This window comes from Halichoerus grypus, chromosome 6 (genome assembly GCF_964656455.1).
Source record: "Halichoerus grypus chromosome 6, mHalGry1.hap1.1, whole genome shotgun sequence".
NCBI lineage: Eukaryota > Metazoa > Chordata > Mammalia > Carnivora > Phocidae > Halichoerus > Halichoerus grypus.
The window spans coordinates 148,263,614-148,284,540 of record NC_135717.1 but is presented as its reverse complement, the minus strand read 5'-3'; the positions used below and the strand labels follow the sequence as shown (position 1 = coordinate 148,284,540).

At 37.0% G+C, this 20,927-nt stretch overlaps 1 protein-coding gene across 4 annotated transcripts in view; it reads left to right on the top strand.

Annotated features, from left to right (window-relative positions):
• The window catches only part of KITLG (KIT ligand), an 86,413-nt gene extending 65,773 nt beyond the window's left edge, over positions 1-20,640 (top strand). For all 4 annotated transcript variants that reach the window (XM_078076396.1, XM_078076398.1, XM_078076397.1 and 1 more), the window contains 4 exons: positions 6,583-6,692; positions 7,380-7,447; positions 8,509-8,585; positions 15,479-20,640. In XM_078076396.1, coding sequence (XP_077932522.1) covers positions 6,583-6,692; positions 7,380-7,447; positions 8,509-8,548 — 218 coding nt within the window. In that variant the 3' untranslated portion in view covers positions 8,549-8,585; positions 15,479-20,640. The remainder of the gene's footprint in view (positions 1-6,582; positions 6,693-7,379; positions 7,448-8,508; positions 8,586-15,478) is intronic.
• The last annotated feature ends 287 nt before the right edge of the window (positions 20,641-20,927 follow it).

Sequence of the window (20,927 nt, the reverse complement as noted above, 5' to 3'; positions counted from 1 at the left end):
TAGTATTTCTTGTAGTGTAAATCTACTGGCAACATCTTTTTTTTTTTTCTTTTAATTAAAAAATGTCTTCAGGGGCACCTGGGTGGCTCAGTCTGTTAAGCGGCCAACCCTTGATCTCAGCTCAGGTATTGATCTCCTGGTCATGAGTTCGGGCCCCACATTGGGCTCTGTGCTGGGTGTGGAGCCTACATAAGGAAAAAAAAAAAAATGTCTTCAGTATTACAGGTGCTTTTTACTAGATATGGAATTCTGGGTTCACAGAATTTTTTTTCGGTTCTTTAAAGGTGTCACTCAATTGTCTTCCTGCTTTTATTCTTTCTGACAAAAAGGCATTCAGAGTTTATATTTGTTCTAATATGTGCTGGGTCATTTTTTCCCTCTGCCTTTCAAAATTTTCTTCTGTGTAGTAGTTTGACTAAGGTGTACCTAGGACTGGGTTTTTTTGTATTTTTTTCTTTTGCTTTTTGTCAAGCTTCTTTGATATATAAGTGTATTGACCCCAAAATTTGGGGAAAATTTTTCTGTAACTTTTTCAAATATTTTTTCTTCATTTTCTCTCCTCTCAAAAGAATCACACGTAGTATATTTAATCACACACATACCAATCACACATATATTAGGTAGTTTGATATTTTCTCACAGTTCATAGAGGTTTTGTTCAGATTTTTTTCCCTCTCCCCAATCTCTCTGTTCACCAAAACGCATAATTTTTACTTATTTATTTTCAAGTTTCCTGGCTCTTCTGCCATCTGTAAGCTGTTGAACTTTTCATCCATACATTTTTTTTTTTTTTTGCTGTTTTTAATTTTTTTTTTTTTGACCAGTTTATGGTTCATAGCAAAATTGAGGGAAGGGTACAGAGATTTCCCACACACACCCTGCCCACACCCATGTGCATCCTCTCCTGTTATCAGCATCCCCCACAGAGAGGTACGTTTGTTAAAATTGATAAACCTTCATGTACACATCATAGCCATTCAAAGTACCTGTTTTACATAGGGTTCACTCTTGGTGATATATATTCTATGGGTTTGGATCTAGTACATTTTTTCATTGCTAAGTTTGTATTTTGTATTCTAGAATTTGCATTTAATTCTTTTTATATTTTCCTGCTGAGATTTTCCATCTGCATATTCATTATGATAATATTTTCTTTTTTGGCCCCTGGATATACAGTTGACCTTTGAACAACAAGGGCTTGAACCATGTGGGTCCACTTATAAACAGATTTTTACAGTACTATAAATGTATTTTCTCACGGTTTTCTTAACATTTTCTTTAGATTATTTTAAGAATACAGTGTATATAATAGATATACATACAAAATATGTTCTAATTGTTTGTTATTGGTAAGGCTTCCAGTCAACAGTAGGCTATTAGTAGTTAAGTTTTAGGGGAGTCAAAGTTATATGTAGATTTCAACTTTGCAAGAGCTTGGTGCCCCTAACCTCTGCATTGTTCAAGGGTCAACGGTAGTTCTAAAGCTCTGAAGTTCTTGTCTCCTAATCTCAACATCTAGGTTGTCTCAGGGTTGGTGTGTATTGACTGCTTTTTTCCCCCTGATTTTGGGTCGCATTTCCTTTACATGGCTAGTAATTTTTGAATACATGCTGGATGTTGTGGATACTATGTTTATGAGAATGCAGATTTTGTAGCATTACTTTAGAGACTTTTGAGTTTTGTACAGATAGGCAGTTCAGTTAGTGGCAGATTATTTTCCTTCCCAGTCTTGTTTTTAAGCTTGCTTAGAGGAAAGGGGGAGAATAGGCTTATTTCGAAGGTATGGAATTTCTGAGATACCTCTTGAATGCCTAGAAAATCTCCCCATTCTTGCTTGTCAGAGACCCTTTGTCTCTGATTGACTGTCAAGTCATAGCTTCCCAGGTATTGTTTATTACCAGGTTTTATGAAGTCTCTTCCTTCGGATGTACAGCTTATTTTTTTAACCAATGACAAGGATATTCCTCCAGAGATTTCTGGTGCTCCTTTTCTGCATAGCTCCTTTTCTGCACAGCAACCCTGCCCTACAAACTCCAGCCACACCTGGAGACCCTGAACTTCAGTCTCTGATTCCCTATCTCAGTGAGACCACTGAACCCTAATTGGCTTCTATCTTCCATACCTCCCAGCCAGAAAGTGAAGACAATCATGGGCCTCACCATGTGTTTTTACTCTCTTAGGGATTACATTTTTGAGCTACCTGTTGTCTAGTGTATGAAAATAATTGCCTCAAATAATTTGTCTAGTATAATAATTATTTAGGTTGGGGAGGCTAATCTGCTATTATCATGGTTGGAAGCAAAAGTCTTTTCTACTTACCTCAAAAGACAATTGAATATAAAACACATATTCATTTTTTTTATTACAAAATGAATGGTCAGCCTTCTTTTTTCTTTGTTTTGCTTTCCTTTTTTTTTTTTTCCTTTTTGTAGAAAAGTATGGGTCTTGCATAATTTGCTGCTTTTTGTCAGGAGACATCACTCATCAATATGGCACTTAGATACCCATGCGCAAAGACTAGCTCTTGTAGAGCTTATGTTCTTGTAAGAGAAACAGTCCTTGTATTTTATCATATGTATTGTGTATATATTACAATATGTATTTTAATAGAAGCATGTAAATGTTTTTAGTTGTAGCATAAAGGAGGTAAGGTTTTTGGGGGGAATATGGGCAGAGAAATTTGAAGTGACCAGGCTGGTTTGCAGGATAAAATCCCAAAAAGTGGCCATGCTAGGTGGAGGACCACTGTATATGAAGGAGTCCTGAGATATGAGTGTCCTCTCCGTATCTTATATTATCCCATGAATCTCCCTTATAAAAGTGTTCAAGTTATCCACTAAAGGAGTTGTGCTTTCAAAATAATAGTAATTTCCTTTATACCACACTAAAAGAATGTTTAAGATCCTTGCAAACAGTATTTAAATGTTACGGAAGAAGTCCTTACTTTGACATTACATACATCTAAAAAGACAGTCTATGACTCAGACTGCTTGGGCTTCTATACCAGTGTTAGCCCTTGGATAACTGTGTGACCTTGAGTGAGTTACTTAATCTCTCTGGACCTGCCAGTCAAATGAAGGATGATAGTACCTCCTTCATAGAGTTTTCTGAGTTTGAAATGTGTTAACACGCTTGAATGTGGAGCCATGCCTTATGTATAATATGTGTTCGTCATTATTAGATCAAATAGGTGCACCAAGGCTGTGGGTCAGTACTTGTGGCAAGCCTACAATGAGCTTTGAATCTGAATTAAGGAGGAGTACTGAGTTGAAGGTTTTCTAAGCACCAAGAGGTCTATGTTCACAGGCATGGTGATGCCTATAAGCAAAATCATTCAAAAAAGAGTTCAGCAAAATTGTAGCACAGTTTTACATGTTCTGTATTTGAACAGATGTTGGGTATTCGTCAAACCAAACAAGTCAGTGCCCACGAATTTTGGGCATTCATAATAATGAGATACAATTACAACAACAACCCAGGGATTTGGGATTGCTCAAATCCTGTCCAGATGTGCTCCCTCACCCTACAAGTTTTCCGTGGCAATCTTTACATAAAAGCAAAGCCTTGTACTAGATTGGGCATCCACACCAAATACCCACCACTTGGGCCTTGAGGCACACAGTTTAAATCTCATTGATCCCTGATAGATAGCAGCAGTAGAAACTCTTGGGAGTCATGCCCTGGAGGTCTGAATAGGCCTTTTCTGATAACATCCTTTTTCTCTCTCTGCGAGAGGGATGGCAGTATCACTGGAGAGAATTGAAGGCTGGCTATTAAAACTCTTTGCATTAATGAGAAATAACAAAAGCAAGCTAACATTGACCCCTCAAGAAGGTGAAGCTCAGTTCCTCTGGTCCCTTTCCCCTTCTGTCTTTATCAGGCCCCTCCCTCTCTGTCTCCTGCAGGTGGACTGCTGTAGTGTGTTAGTCAGATTCTAGGACTTTGGGGCCATAGTCCTGGGAATGGAACTTTTAAAGTGGTTAAAAAGTCACTACTCTGGAAGAGTGCGGTGAGTTCTCTTTAGTTAGTCTCTCATCCAGCATGGATTTGTTTGGAACACCTTCTTTAGGGGCTGTCCTACCTGAGAAAGATTGTGAGTGGGGAATCCCAGAATATCTCACTCTCTAGTAAGCCAATTCTGCTTGTTGCTAATGGGCCTGTCTTTCCTGTGGTCTGAATGGTTCAAGTCAAGATTTGGCTTTTGGAAAGAACAGGAAGAATAGGGTGTTGGCCGCCTTGATTCCAGGGCATCTGGCTATCCAAACATATGTAATAGAATTCTCCATAGCATCATCGTAGCTCATTCATTTTCCATTGGAGTCTGGGGACAAAAATATCAATAGCTTCCTTTGTTTTCTCTGTATGCCTCCAGGAGGTGACCTGGTCAAATCTATCCCATAACCACACAGCAGTCCCAATAGACGCTGTGGGCTGTAGTGTTGCAGGATTTTTTTCTCTGTGCCCACGGTTCTTGGTCACGCCACTTCAAAGAAGAGGTAGACCAGACAGAGTGGTGGGCAGCAAAGCAAGCTTTACTGAGTGGTAGCAAAGTGATAGTACAAAGCTCCCAAGGAGGGAGGGGACCCAAAGGGGTTGCCACCAGAGTTTCTAAGTCTAGGGATTTTTATGGGCTTGTTGACAGGCTGTTTCAATCTGATTAACCCTCCCTGTGCCAGTCATCCAATCAGGTTTTTGTCACATGGGAAAGGGGGGAGGGCTCCTTCCAGGGCGGTGTAAAATCCTTTTAAGGGTGGTTTCCTCTTGGGGCAAGTCCCTACCTGCCCGCCTTCCAATTATCCTTCATCAATATAGCCAGTGGCCATGAAGGAGAATTCAAACTTGCTACTGGAATACAACCGCAAAGAGCCAAGTTATGTACAGATAGTGGTATTAAAACTCCCAAAATGGCAAGAATTGTTTATAATTCTGAATCCATTTTCTGAGAGAAAACACTTTTATAAATGGTAGTTAAATCCCAGACTAGTATACACAATCTTATATAACCCTTAAAATAGCTATATTATTACAATAATTTTAGTACCACTTAAGTTATACTAAATCCCATGTTATAACTCTGCTTTATTTTGATGAAAGAATTCATGTTGAATTCTACTTTAAAATGCCTAAAACTTATTTCCCACGAGGCTGTAGGATGGGGGGTGGATCAGAAGATACGCTAATCTAGTCTCAAGGAAGTGATTCATAGTTATATGAATGGAAGACCCCACTTCCATCCCCATCGCCCTTCCTTAAGTGTAAGGGGCACCCATGACTCACCCTCCACCCAACACATACACACAAACTTCCTATTAGAGCCCTTTGGAAATAGGAGTCCTGGAATTAGTGAATTTCCTGCTCCCAGTTTACAAATGGTGGGGAAATAGCCAATTCCTGTTCTCTCTGCAGTAGATAAGATTTGTTTCTTGCCTCTCAGGTTAAATCTAAGTTCATGTTCTCCCTGTAAATGTTTATACACATACAGTGGTTTGTTTCTTTTATATTATGTACTTTAGGTACTTAATATGTTAAATAGGTGACTATAGGCTGACACAGTATCCCAAATATTGCAAAATATTATAGCCCAAAACAGTCACTTTACCTTGGATTAGTTTACATTTTGATCCTATAATTGCTGGAAATGTATAATTTCTAAATGTATTCCTTCATCAAAAGAAAACTGAAGATTTTCAGTTCTTTTTGTACAGGTTGGCACATGAGTCCGTGTCTCTAATAAACAACCAGGTTGTTCCTTGTAAGGAGACAGAGAGAAGAGACCCTTGTGGTAGATGTGTTTTGTTTAATTCATGAATCATTCTGCTGCTCACGGAGGAGCTGAGCAAGATCAAAAGGAGTCCCAAGTTCATCTCACATGTTTTTCCCCTCTCTCTGTCTGTCTCTGTCTTTGTCTCTCGCTATTAAAGTAAGCAATGAGAAGATACCAGTGCTTGCAGCCATTCTTTAGTGTTTAATGGTCTCAGGCTTTCCAACATAAAAGGTCTGAAAAATCAAATCTTTAGTCCTTAGCACAGAGCTGGGCACTCTCTGGCATCCAGTGAACGTACACTGCAGATGTGATGAGGAAACGCCATGACTCTAAGCATGAGGTACCTAAAATACTTCAGCCACTAAGTACACTTAATGACTTATTATTTGTGGCAGGCAGAACAGCTTAATGCATACCGACCTGGATCCAGGTTGCAAAATGCCCTCTTTACAATTTCTTGGCAAAGGGTGAAGAGTGAGGAAACAAAAGGGTTTTAAAGTCATAGAAAATGGATTTGCTTGAGAGTATAAATCACTTTTAGGAAGATGTCCTCTGTGTTCCGTATGTGTCAACATCAGCCATGTCCGATATCGTTCTGTGGGCTTTCTTTTATTTTTCAACTTAACATATTTTGGAGACGACATGGACTTGTATTGCTGTCCCAAAACAATACTCAGCAGAAAAATCAGCATTTCAAATATTTTAAACAGAGCTAGGTCAAGAATACATTATGGAAACAGTTGGGAACAACCACAGCATAAGAGGACAACCTCAAGCAGGGATATGCTGTGTTCACCACTATACTGTTTTAATTACAGGGAAGGCCTCAAACCCCATTGGAGACTCCAACTTACAATGGGCCGCCATGGCATTGCCAGCATTCTTCTCTCTTGTAATCGGGTTTGCTTTTGGAGCCTTATACTGGAAGGTAAGGGTTGCTATTCCTTTTTTTTTTTTTTTTCTTGATCAAAACTTCGTGAACTTTAGGTATTTATTTGTGCATACTATATTTACATAAACGATTACCACACTGCCCTTTTCTGAGAAAAGGTCCTACCTTAACTTAGTCTCAGCAGACTCTAAATCTTAAGGTTTTCCCCTGATTCCTTATCATGCTTAGGAGACAACCCCTCGCACTGAAAATGCACACTTAAGAAATGGGAACTGGTTTTAATAGCCTGCACTAAATATAAAAAGGAAGAAATATGCTGCAAATCATATGATGTGCTTAAAGCCAAATAGAAATGCCATTTGTATTATCTGCTATTTTGGATTTCTGTTCTTATGTTCTCTTCTCACAGAGACCTGTCTAAAATTCTGAAATGTGCTAAATCATTGTGATTCAACTTTTTGAAATGTCTTTTGAATTTGATTACCATTTAAATCTTTCAGTTTCTTTATTACTTTTTCACCTCCAGCCCCCTAAAAATGTTGAGTCAGTAATACGGTGCATTATTCATATTTTTTATTGCAAAAGTATTTTATATGCTGCATGCTGGAAAAAAGGAAAACCCTGATATTGGAGTTATTGACATAAAAGTAGAGACCATTAACCTCTTGAATATTATACCATTTATTGATATTTTTATAACATGTATCCTTGTTCTTTTCCCAGAAGAGACAACCAAATCTCACAAGGACAGTTGAAAATATACAGATTAATGAAGAGGATAATGAAATAAGGTACTTTGTTTTGCTCAGTATGTGCATAAGTAAGCTTGACGTTGCCAATTCACTGACCGTGCACATGCTCGTATGTCTTTAAGAAGTTGTTTGCTCTCCATGGCAGCTCCCAACACATATGGATGGTCTTTATCCACATTTCCTGCCTCTCACACTTGCTTCCATCCCACATCTCCACTTACCTGCAGAAGACCTTCACACTGGTGTCTTCGTGACCCATCTTAAGGTATCACTAGAGGTTTTCTCAGCTCCATTTCTATAAGCAGCAGCATCTTGCTTAGACGCCCAGTCATGGGGCTCTGGAGGCATGTCTGCATATTCTCCTTCCTTTCCATGCTACCAACAGGATATACTGAGTCCTCCTCTCTGTGTCTCTTAGCTCTTCGGCAATAGTCAACATCTTCATATCTTTATGATATCTTGGCTGAGCTGCCACAGGATCTTGCTTTTCCTTTCCCCCTCTAAACTGTACCTTTGTCTCATTCTCCCTTAAAACCCAGTTCATAAGGTTACTTCCTAGTCAGGATACTTGCAGTGACTTTCTCTTGCATATTTGATGTATTTGACTTCACTCTAGTTTTTGGAGCCCTTAACTATTCTCAATCTGTTTAGTATTTTCTCCAAAGCCAAACACAAAAATTGTTTTTAAGGTAACTTTCCATTTACTATAGCTGATGCTGATCACTTTTTACCTTACCGCATATTGCCTGAACACTAATATTTGGATTTACCTCCAGTTATAGTTTCATTTGGCATGTTACTTTCTCTTCTGTCATGCCTTTGTATATAAATATACACATATTAAGTACAGATAGGCATTTTTAGTATGTGTATATGCATATGCAGAGAGAATTTTTACACTACTTGGGAAGACTATATTGAAGCAGATAACGTCTTTCTTCTTCTCTTTAGTATTGCTTATGAAGGTAAGCTTTCCACTCAATTCTGCCATCTTTTTTTACTGTATTTACAGAAAAACTGCCTTATACAATGTCCAGATGACGGTGTACTTCAGAATCTCTGTCCAAAAGCAAATAAGTGTTTTTCTTGTTGTTTTTCAGTATGTTGCAAGAAAAAGAGAGAGAGTTTCAAGAGGTGTAATTGTGGCTTATATCAACACTGTTACTTTCGTATCTTGGTAAGTTTTTAGAATTCAAGATGAAAGATTTTTAAAAAATGATACAGCATCTTAGATGCCAAAATTTAGAAATAAAATTTATTAAGTTGACTATTAAATTGATGTCAGTATGCTAACTGAAACTGTTACAGTGAATTAGATATGCATAATTCAATTATGTGTGTTCTGACATTTTGAAAGGCCAAGCAATGATTAGTGGTCCTGATTAGTGGATTCATCTTGTATGGAGGTATACAAAAAATTAACAGTGGAGTGTTTACAATTCTGAGGCCAGAAAAAAATTAGACAAGGGGAAAGAACAAATTAGGACTAAAATAAAATAATATCAATAGAGGAAGAGTAAATAAAACCCCTTTCAGTTAGGTGTGACTACTATAACATAATAGAAAAAGTATCTCAATTGTTAGATGCTGAAACAAGTGAATGGCAAAAATGTTTCCTTGCTATTTTAAGGAAAAAGAGAAAGGACCAAAATATCTTAGAAATCAGGAGAAGAAAGTTGTCAAGGTAAAGTGCCACCTGCCACATGACTGGTAGTAATTGTGCCTCATCACAGTCCAGAGCCCAGGATGCAGTAAACATAAACCAGAAACAGATAGTGTGGGTCTGTGGAGGGCTTGTGGGAGAAAAGAGAGCAAGAAACCACGGCCCGGAGGCACTGATGCTCCTATTTCCTCTCCTGTCTACTTTCTCAGGGGCCAAGCTGCAGACGCCAGATTAGCGGGGGGGTGGGGGGGGGGTGGGGGGGGGTGGGCGAGCACCCGGAATGGCGCTAACTTGACCCCGCATCAGTTCCTGCTCTGCTCATTTCCACTTCAGCTGCCAACTGGCTGTTCGTTTTTTTATGGCCATGGGCTCTCAAGTGCATTTATTACAGTGGAACATGAATGTCCTCTCATCTTCCTCGGTCTTCAGTTCATTCCCTGCATTCCCTCATTGTCAGAAGATCATTTACTCTCCGGGGTTATTAGATAGATGGTCTGTCGTGAGCTTTGCCTTTTCTTTATAGGTCACTGTCCTTCCAGCTTCATTTTTGTCCCAGATTCAGAGATTTATCTCCAGACTGAACCGTCCCCAGGGAAGCTGGGTCAGAGAGCTTTTTAACTCCTCCAGGGCTTCACTTTGGTAGTTGGAAAACATTTTTCAACAGCCCCAAGTAACATGATATAATAATTATGTCACATAGTTCTCTAACACTTTAACTATGCTATTTACACGGACTTCATTTAGGCCTTTAATCGTGCCCTTGATCATATCCAGAGCATAAATAGCACTTTTTTTTTTTCCTGCTCACCATCTTACCTTCTCTCTAAGCTCATGTCAAATAATGTTAACAAATAGACCTTTCACTTGATACTTTTTATTTTCTGGAGCAATACTCTGCAAGCTGAAACTATAGGTTTCTAGGAAAAATAATTTCTCTGCCCTTCAATCCCAACCTGAGCCTCACTGTTGCTTCTCTGCCATTTCAGTTCCCTTAAGCTAGACATCTACAAACCACACACTACATGGTTAATGGAGTCTTAAAGTCTCAAGTAATGTCCTCTGTTTGGTTTTGGACTGCACTGATCGCTGGGATCCTGTTTTGGCACACAGGTCTTTAATCATGTGGTTTTTAATTGTGGCATTTGTCCTATGACATTTGGAAAATGGATTATGCTGGGAAAACTCAGGGCACCTGTTTAGGAGGGAAAACAATTGCATTTTAAAGCAACCATAGTCAAGCAACTTAGGCGTAGTTATATGTTGTCAGGGAACAGTCAGGGACAGGAACTGAGCCTGGCTGGTTCTTACTGTGTCTCCTTCACAAGCAACTCACTTGTTGCCTACGTGTTGCAGACCCTCACTAAATGCTTGTTGAATGAGTGTGACAGAGTGGATAAACCCTGAATGAAAGTTTAACCACTGGTAAGGAAGACAGTCCTTCTGAAGTAGGGTTTTTATTAGTTTGCAAGATGAATAAGTGCTAGAGACCTGCTGTGAAACATTACACCCATAGTCAACAGTGCTATATTGTGTACTTAAATATGTGGAAAGAAGGTAAGATCTCTTACCTCAAAAAAATAAATTTTTAAAAATCTTTAAGAAAGCGAAGTTGGGTTTATTTTCATCGTGCGTGTGTTTGTGTGCACGCACACGTAATTTACTGAATTGGGTCAATAGGAAAGTAAAGCGTCCAAAGCAAGGAGAAAGAGAGTCATGGGAAATGACTGTTTTTCTTAAAATGTGAAATATTGTTCATGTTTACAATGAATCAACTTAGGTTTAAAAAGGAGCTCGGGATTATTTAGAAATAAACTCCTCACACATTAATGAGTAGTCAGTGTGAAATGGATAAGTAATATGAAGTGGCTTTCTCCTTCATAAAGTACCTTACTCATCACGTCTGCAAGGGTCTCCCTCTCAAGGCTCAGCTCAGATACCACTATCTCCAAAAAGCTGACTTCCCAAATTTATGGCCCTCTAATTATATTTCATGTTACATTTCATGTGAAATGTAATACACATTAATAAGACTTCACAAATACTTTTGTAGACATTTTGTGTCCTCTGCTAAACCATAAGCTCTTACAGGACAGGATTTGTTTCTGAATTTCATTTTGGAATCCCATCAAACTATATAGCTTATACCTTGTTCATGCAAATGATGAATAAATATTTGTTGGGAAAAAAAATGGAGAAGAATCTCAGAATTGCATTAACAAGAGAATAAAATTTATGAAAATAAAAACAAAAATAGACATGGGAAGGATAGGAAAAAGGAAGACAAAAGATCCAGCTCGTCATCATGAATCTACAGACCCCAAAGTCAAAATATATAGGTATCATTTGTAGTCATTTACTGAGTACCAGTTGTGTAGAGTAAAGCCTTTTGCTTGTCCCTATACCAACAGAGATTTAAAACCTGCCAAAGAACTTGAAGTATAATTTGGGGAGAGGGGTGTGATAAAGAAAAAGGTTTGGGAGAGCAGAATATGACATGGTAGGAGAGGAAATTTGCCAAGAAATAAAATAGTATTAAAAAGTACCAAGATGGAAATGTAATGTGCAGTTGTTATTATATATTTTAAAAATTAGATATAATTTGGATTATAGCCATTTTTTTTGGTTTACAAGGAAGGGGAAAGTTCAGGGAATGACTCAGATTTATGGCAGGGATTTCTCCCTGAAGTGTAAGTAAGTTTCACCAACTAAAATTAAGACAAATATTGGAATACTAGAATAGAAAATGGAATAGTTAGTTCTTCAAATGAAATAACCTATAATTGGAAAATGAAGAGAAGGTTGGTTTGATATTTTAAAAACAAGAAAAGAAGATGGAAGGATTACAAGGTAATGAGCTAGAAACAAAAGAAATTGGCTCTAAGTGAAAATATACTAGAGTGGGGTTTATTTAACACCAAACATGAAAATATCCATACAAAAAGTTAAAAATTGATTTAATCAACGAGCTGATGCCAAGTATTCATAGCTGGCATCCCACAAGAATTTTTTTCATTTATTAGCTTGTATGTAGCAGTTTGAGAAAGAAGTAAAATATTTATAGAAAAATTTTGCTCTTCATTCTTCCTACAAATGTGGTTCCAACACGCTGTAGTAGGTAGATTGTTAGATGCAGAGCTTAATATAACCTAGTTGTGTCCTCAAATTGCTTATAACCTACAAAAGGAAATAAGGCATATGCATAATAACCTATTTTTAAAAGGAAACCAGAAGTTTATGAAGTTAAAAAAACAATGAAAGGAGCTTACAAGGCAAATGCAATAAGAGATCAAAGGCAAGACCATTGCTTATGGTTGTGCAGGATGTGTCCTCAACATAGGTGTGGTACGGATGGACCATACACAGTTGCCTTATCTGAAGGGAGAGAAATCACTAGCAACAGAAGAAAGTCTTCATCACAATGTAGGTGATGGAGGTGGCATACTGAGCCAGATCTTGGATGATTGGTAAAATTTTAATAGCAATAGGGAAGGAGTAATCCGGATACTGCAGATGGCATAAACTGAGTCAGGGAGGCCAAAAGTGCAGAGTGTGAGTTCAAGAGTGCATTTGTACAGTTGGACTCCAGTGGAAGGTCATACATGAGGGGATAAAAGGCTGAGAAACAAGGGTGTGGGCATCGGTTTGAAAAATTCCAAGTATAGGACGTATACTGTATTGAGTAATGTAAAGAGATGTTGGAGGGCTTAGAAAAGATGTGAGTGATACAATCAAAGCCAAGGTTTAGGAAAGTAATGAGATGTTGGTGTGGCCAGACCACATGGATAGGAGCAGTGAACTGGAGTCAGGGAGTTCCACTTAGGAGGCCAATCTTCCAAACAGGATGACCTGTACTAGGGTCACAGCCATGGAAATAGGAAAGTATGAACCACTTTGGAGATATGCAGTAAAAGAATCAACACATTCTGGTTACTGTGGAATGTGAGGCTTGACATCACAGGTAGTACTCAAGGATGATTTAGAGCCTATGGGACTAACCAGGTGGTGGTGCCATTAAAAAAAAAAATAAGGGAAGGAGCTGTTAGGAAATACCAGTGACCAAATACATTAGACTGGAAATTCAAAGAACAGTCAGGGCTGGAAATAATAGATTTGGGATTTGGGAGTCAGCTACAAAGAATTTAAATTGAGACCTTGGGAGAAGGACTGCATCGTCACGGAGAGGGCCCAGTTTGTTTGACCGTAAATAGCATGAATTTGTAGACACTAGGACTGACACACCCCAGCATGGGTAAGTGTTAAAAATAATAATAAATAAATATATTATTTAATAATTCTTATTACAATTAGGCTGGTGGAGAGATTCACAAAAGAAACACAACCTGGACATTTCCTGCAGACCTGAGCTAAGACAGAAGATAATAGATCTTAGAGTTGGAATATGGATGACCTTGAGTCAAGTTTGGTCACTGAGCACACACACAGGACTGGGCAAGATCTGTGACTCTTTACTAGATGTTTCCTAAGAATTTCTGGAGCTTCGGAGGATTTGTCTTTGAACTCCTTCTGTAGGCACATTATAATATAGAGGATTAGAAGGGATTAGACTTGGGTTCAGGCCGTGGCTCTGCAACTAGTTAAGCTGTATGTTCCTGGATGAGTCCGTTGTCTTTTAATCCCTGGTTTTTCACAGATAATAAGGGGATAATATGACTCACCCTGCTCATTTCATGAGGTTGTTACTAGGACCTAGGGTATCATTATAAAAATTGTAGCTTTTGTTTTATGGGAAAACAGTTGTCAAACCTTCAAGTTTATTTTCTTTGCTAAGAGACCTGGGGACAAAACTAGAAATAGATTTCCAGTCTTGCTTCTCTACTTAAGTTTAGAATTTTAAGCTATTACTAGCTTTTTAAAAAATATATCCTTTTGCTTTCTTTTTGTGATTCCCTTTTGCTTTTTTAATCAAGCTTTATTTTAAAATATCTGCTCTATATTTTGGATTTCTGAAGTTTTATTAATGTTTCTTAATTTTTCTTTCAGGATTTAATTCTCCTTTCCCAAATGTAGGTTCTCTAGTTTCTAGAGTTCTCTGTTTGGTAAATTGTCATGTAATATGGTTTTTGGTATATTCATTTAGAGAGACTGGAAAAAATACTGCACTTATCACATATACTATGGAATTTTACACAATTTATATTTAACCTCTGCATTGATCTCAAATATTTAAAAACTGAGACTCTGGAATTGATAAGGACAAAGAGAAAGAGTATTGAGTAGGGAAGAAAAAGCAACATACACATTTATTTAGGGGTTGTGACTGAAAAAAACAGTTAAGGAAGTATAGATACTTGACTTGAAAGTTGAAAATCCTAAAGCCGAGTCCAAAACTCAGTGGATTAACACTAGCTCTGAAGAAATGAAACAGTGTCTGGCTTTCGTGTTTCAACAAGTACAAGAAGCTATGTTAGGCCAAATGAACCTCCCCAGGGGCTTCGTCAGGATGCTGTGCCAGGATTTCTGTCTTTCTTTTCTTGGCTGACAGTATTGAAAGCGATCTTGTTGCAGCTATTCCTCAGTTGGGAGAAGTGATGGCTTGAACCTGGCTAGGCAGTCAAGACTCTGGCATTGCTCAGTGGCCAGAAGGCTGCTATTTGTTGGTGGTGATCAACTTCCCCACTGGTTATCTCCTTCATGCTACTCCATTTCTCTCTAGACACTGCCTTTGTCTTTCAAAGCCTCTCCCCTTACCACTTACCCACCACCTTTTCATAGCCTGGTTAGAGAAATTCAAGGCTACAAGATAACCCTCTTACCACAAATGGAAACAATCTGTGGTATGCAAACGGGTGTGAAAGCCACCGTATGCATTCATCCATCCTTATGTTCAAGGAATATTTACTGAGTATCTCCTTTGTGTCAGGCACTGTTCTAGGTGTTGGAGTTCAGCAGTAAAAAAGATAAAAGGAGTGCCTGGGTGGCTCAGTCAGTTAAGTGTCTGCCTTAGGCTTAGTTCATGATCCTGGGGTCCTGGGATGGAGCCCCACATAGGGCTCCCTGCTCAGCCGGCAGTATGCTTCTCCCTCTGCCCCTCCCCCCTGCTCGCTCTCTAAATAAATAAATAAATAAATAAATAAATAAATAAATAAAATCTTCAAAAAAAAAAAGGTGGACAAAGCTGTGTCCTCATGGAGCATACATTCTAATGGGAGGAGAGACTCAAACAGTAAGATCATTTCAGATAATGTTAAATATTACCAGAAAGATCAGAGAGGGAGTGACTAGCCATTGCATCTAGGAAAAGATTTGTCAAGTTCTTTTAGGCTGTGTAAGTGAAGTGTTTATTTTAAGTCTATTACTCAATCTGTAGTCCTATGAATTCAGCTATCGAGAATGAAAAGAGCAGAAAGCAGATACACCATAACCTCTCTCTTTTCTTTCCTCTCTAGGCGGGTAACAGTTCATGTTTGCTTCATAAATGAAGCAGCTTTAAACAAATTCATTATCTGTCTGGAGTGACAGACTGCATTTTTATCTGTTCTTGCTACCCATGACTCTATATGGATGATTCACGAATTGGAACAAAGTGTTTTACTGTGAAACTGGCACTGAATTAATCATCTATAAAGAAGAACTTGCATGGAGCAGGACTCTATTTTAAGGACCTGGGGGACTTATGGTCTCATTTAGAACTTGCAACTGATGTTGGGAGAGAAAGCACGTGTCCCAGACTGCATGCACCATTTTGCATGCCTCCAGAAATGTCTAATTGCTGAAAAGCCACATAGCTTTATTTTCAGTTACAACCTGCAGTTCATAGTTATCTTGGTCTCTGCAAGTAGATTTCATCCTGAATAGTGGGGGGTAATAATTAATTTTTCTCAAAGGGATCTAGAAAAAAATTTAAAAACAAAAACTCAGTAGCATCAGCAACTCTACGTACAGAAAGCAGTGGAAACAAAATAATTGGAGTAGGGCGACATGTCAGCCTTGTAGATGCTAATTAATGGTCTGGGTCTGATCTCAGTCTCTTCTCAACATAAACCTATATCCCACTAGACAAATGGACATGGTTAGCTGGATCTAATCATGCCTGGGAGCCAGTATTGAATTAGAACAATGATGTCATCAACAAAATGAAAAACAACCTACTGAATGGGAGAAAATGATTTCAAATCATATATCTGATAAGGGGCTAATATCTAAAATCTACAAAGAACTCATACAATTCAATAGAAAAAAAAACATCTAATTTAAAAATGGGCAGAAGATCTGAATAGACATTTTTCCAAAGAAGACCTACAGATGAGAAGATGCTCAACATCAATCACCAGAGCAATGCAAATCAAAACCACAATGAGATATCACCTCACACTGTCAGAATGGCTAAAATCAAAAAGACAAGAAATAAGTATTGGTGAGGATGTGGAGAAAAGGGAACCCTTGTGCACTGTTGGTGGGAATGTATATTGGTGTAGTCACTATGGAAAATTTTGAGTTCTCAAAAAAGTTAAAATAGAACTGCCATATTGTCCAGGAATTCTACTTCTGAGTATTTATCCAAGGAAAATGAAAACACTAATTCTAAAAGAAGTATAAATCCTATGTTCTTTGCATTATTTATAGTAACCAAGATATGGAAACAATGTAAGTGTCCATCAATGGATGAATGGATAAAGAAGATGTGGTATATGTACACACACACACACACACACACACACACACACACACACTGGATTATCATTCAGCTCTAAAAATGAAATCTTGCCATTTGTGACAATATGAATGGATCTTGAGGGCATTATCCTGAGTGAAATAAGTCAGAACAACAAATACCATATGATCTCTCTTATATGTGGAATCTAAAAAAAATTAAAAATACCAAGCTCACAGATACAAAGGAAAGATTGGTGGTTGCAAAGGATGGGGTGGGGGAATAAATGGATGAACTAGGTTTTTTGTTTTTTAGTTTAAGTTGAATAAAAAGGTAAAAAAAGATAATAAGCCCCCCCCCAAAAAAAAACCCAAAATATTGATGCCTTTGCAGAGAGGAGACTTTCCAAAAGACTTATGGCCCAAAGCTATGAACACTGAACAGCAAGACAGTCACTGAGGAGCACATTCGACACCCTTTTCCCCTGCCACTGTAAGGGTGTATAAATTGTGCTTCCAAAATATATTATGAAATGGTTATATTCTAAAACTACTACAGAGTTATGTAAAGGGACTTAAGAGAAATTGCTGAATATATGTCGGTCCCATTTTCAATTTACATCATGAGAGAAAGTAAAAATAAATGATATTTAGTATCTAAAATTAGAAAACCACACCCACATGGTAATATGGGTATTGAAAACTAGGTTACTTGGCTTTTATAAGGCAGCAAGGAATCAGGAAATTTTAGTTATTTCTCGTATAATCACCATTATCAGTTTAAAGGATCCATTTATTTAAAATCAGGCACTGTATATTCATTAATGTTTATGAATTAAAAATAGCGAGCTTTATGTAGTTATGCATGTCAGTTTGCTATTTAAAATGTGTAACTGCGTTTGTCCTATTAAGAGTGAATTTGGTAAGAATTCCCAAGATGGACATCATGCTTTTAAACTAAAACTTGTTAAGACATTATGTGAATTTCCATTACCAATTTTTTTATAGGCAAAGAAACATCTGACTAAAATGATTTCTTGTGGTTTATTTTGATGAAGATTCTTTTACTATATCATGAACACATACATAAAGGAACCCAAAGCTTTCTATTATAACTTAATTCTTGTTATAACATTATTGTCATGCTCTACCCCCTCAGATGACAATTTTCAGTGTCGTGATTTAAAAAAAAGGGAGGGCATGAAAAACTGTGAGCTTTCCTTTGATTTCAAAAGTCCAAGAATTTCTAGCATAGTTGGATTTTAGATTATGTTCAAAGCAGATCCAAATAAAACTCGAGTGAAGTGGCCTTTGCTCTTTTTTTGTACCAAAGAGCCCAGATGATTTCTATGATCCTTCTTTCTCTAAAGTGCTGGGGTTCCTTAAAAGGTAGTCATTTCTCTAAGATACAACCCAGGTGCTTTGGGAAGCTGCATTGACTTATTCAGGCCCTTAAATATCCCCTGATACAATCGACTAGTAATAAAATCAGAGGTCAGTTTAATTGCTGAAAGGACCTGTCTTAGTGTGTGACATTGTTTTGAGGAAAATAGATATAAATTAGTATGAGTTATGTGTGCAGGTCAGGTGTAGATTGAGAAGATTGATACTTCTCAATTTAATAATTTGATTTATTTCACCAATGGTTTCGATTCTCTTAGGCATGAGAAAATGCTGTTTAATGAGCTTGAGAGTACAATAAATGCACTTTTGTTCTCAAAGCTAGGAGCTGGGTTTTAACACTCAAGGACATGGTTCTAATCAATAGAGTTAAAGAAACAAATTCAGCAAGTTATGAAATATGGCATGATAGGTGAGGGGCAATATATTCTGCCTAATTAAATGTATTGGTTCATTGAGAGTTATGTGAATTGCCAATTTTTAAAACACTAAAGTTCGATAAAATGCATGAACAGTAGAAAAAGGCTGAACATTATTTTGGATGCTAGGTGCTTGGGAATTGTCATATCTGCTTTGAGATAAATAGATATAGATATATATAGATATATATATCTTTGCTTTATTTTATCCAATATGTGTCCTAAATATCCTTTAGAAATCATGGAAAACTCACAAATGATACTATAAACCATGAAATCACCTTTTAAATTGGTGCCATGTATCTGATAGTTATCTTGTGTAACATTTCAAAATTACCTTTTAAAATGATCTCAGAAGTCTGCAGATTCTAAATTATACTAAAAGCTTTGCACGTCTTTGGTAGAACGCAAGCCTATAAAGAAACTGGCTCTGTGATAAATGGTGCCTGCTCAGTGATACTGAAGTGTTGCTGGATTTTGTGTTATAATCTTATGTGCTTACCACACTGCCACTTTTTAATGAGTCAGAGACAAATTGATTTTTTTCAATATGATAATAGAATAAGTACCCTATTCTCTTTAAAAAGGATTAAGTATGTGAAGAATGAAAATGTATGAGAAAGTATGTGTTTATAATGCAATGTTTGCTTTTAGTAAGAATTAAACACATTTAATTGAGTATTAAAGTACTTTGGGGAAACTCTGTGGCATATTTTGGTATTCTAATTCAACTGAGGTTTGAAAGTAACAGAAAAATCCATTCAGAATTCATTGATATCTCTTAATGTCTTTGTGCAGCTAGGTTTTGGTTTCAAAATGTAATTCCAACATGAGGCATTTAGCCATTTCCATTCCCACCTATTCTTTAAGAAATATTTTTCAAAAAGACAGTTTGGCATAGCAAGGTGGATGTGGGGGAAAATTGTCAGAAGCCTCCACTCTGCTGTTAACTAATATTGGTAAGTCACTTCCTCTCTTTGGATCTCAATTTTTTATTCACCTTTATGGTGAAGTTGGAGGTCACATCTCCTTAGGTGTGAAACCTATTGATATATGACTGACAAACACAATAAAATAGATCTGAAATTATTCCATATAAAATATTGAACTCTGATCTCTGTGAATAAGCAATTTGAACATAAAAAGTCATTGCTGTTCTTGTTTGTAATGTAAATAGGATCCGTTAGTAAAAGTAAAATTAAATCTCATGTAGGGTGAATTGGATAACCATTTACACAAGAGATGGCTTTTTCCTTTGCTTAAGTAAACATTTTTGGATCGCCTCTGAAGAATGAAAACCACAAGTACATTTTAGAAAAAGATACTATAAGATATGTGTAACTTTTGGAAATGCACCAAATTAAGCTTATTTAAATGCTTTCATTTTATTAAAAGCTTAGAGCATAAAATGTAAGATGCTCAAAGTTTTTGAGTGCCAAAAGATAATTTATAATCCATTTGGAAAGGGGTCATCCATAAATTACATATTAAAATTAGAAAGTGGGATAAGAATTTTAATTAAGCCAGCTTGTCTTTGAAACAGTATTATTTTGTGAAATTGGCATTAAAATATAAACATTCAAATTGAAATTCTAGTAATTTATGGTGTTTGATCACACGGTTTATGGTGTTGCTGCTTTCCATTAACAAGTCTGGAAATGCCTTTGTTACAGATAAAATAATGGTACTTTAATTTCCTAAAAGATGTTTTAGAAGTAATTTATATTAAAGTAGATATTCATAATCCTAAAATGTTTCCTAAGCACTGTAAATTTATAACTGCCATCTCCAACTACATCCTTATGATGTTATTTTTAAAAATAAAATTAAGATAATTGTTTAACCTAAAAACCATAGTATTTTCAATTACTTGATTTCTCAGTTATAAGACTCAAGAACTTTCAATAAGAATATCCTATTCTATATTCTAAGGATTAATGTGTGATTATAGTGTCCACTTGTCACTATTTTTAAATTGATGGACTTGAAAAGTATTCAGACATTTAGATGGATGCATAGATATATTGCTAGTTCAGTCATAGATTGGAGTTTGCATATTGTAATGTAAATGTATGTCAACACTATTCTAGTTTATTATGACTGAAGTGTAATTAAATAAAAAAGGTTGTAAAATGTGATGTGTATGTGTATATACTATATGTGTACTTTTTAAACTAGGTATATGTCCTGACCCCTTTTTATACAGGTTGAATTTGAAATTACATTATATATACATATACTTTATTGTTCTAAATAAAGAATTTTATGCACTCTCAGAAGTTTGCCCTGTCATTTGATATCTCAAGATTATCACACATATTTAAAACATGGTTGAGGGGGCCCCTGGCTGGCGCAATCGGCAGGATATCTGACTCTTGGTTTCAGCTCAGGTCGTGAAATTGAGCCCACGCTCAGCAAGGAGTCT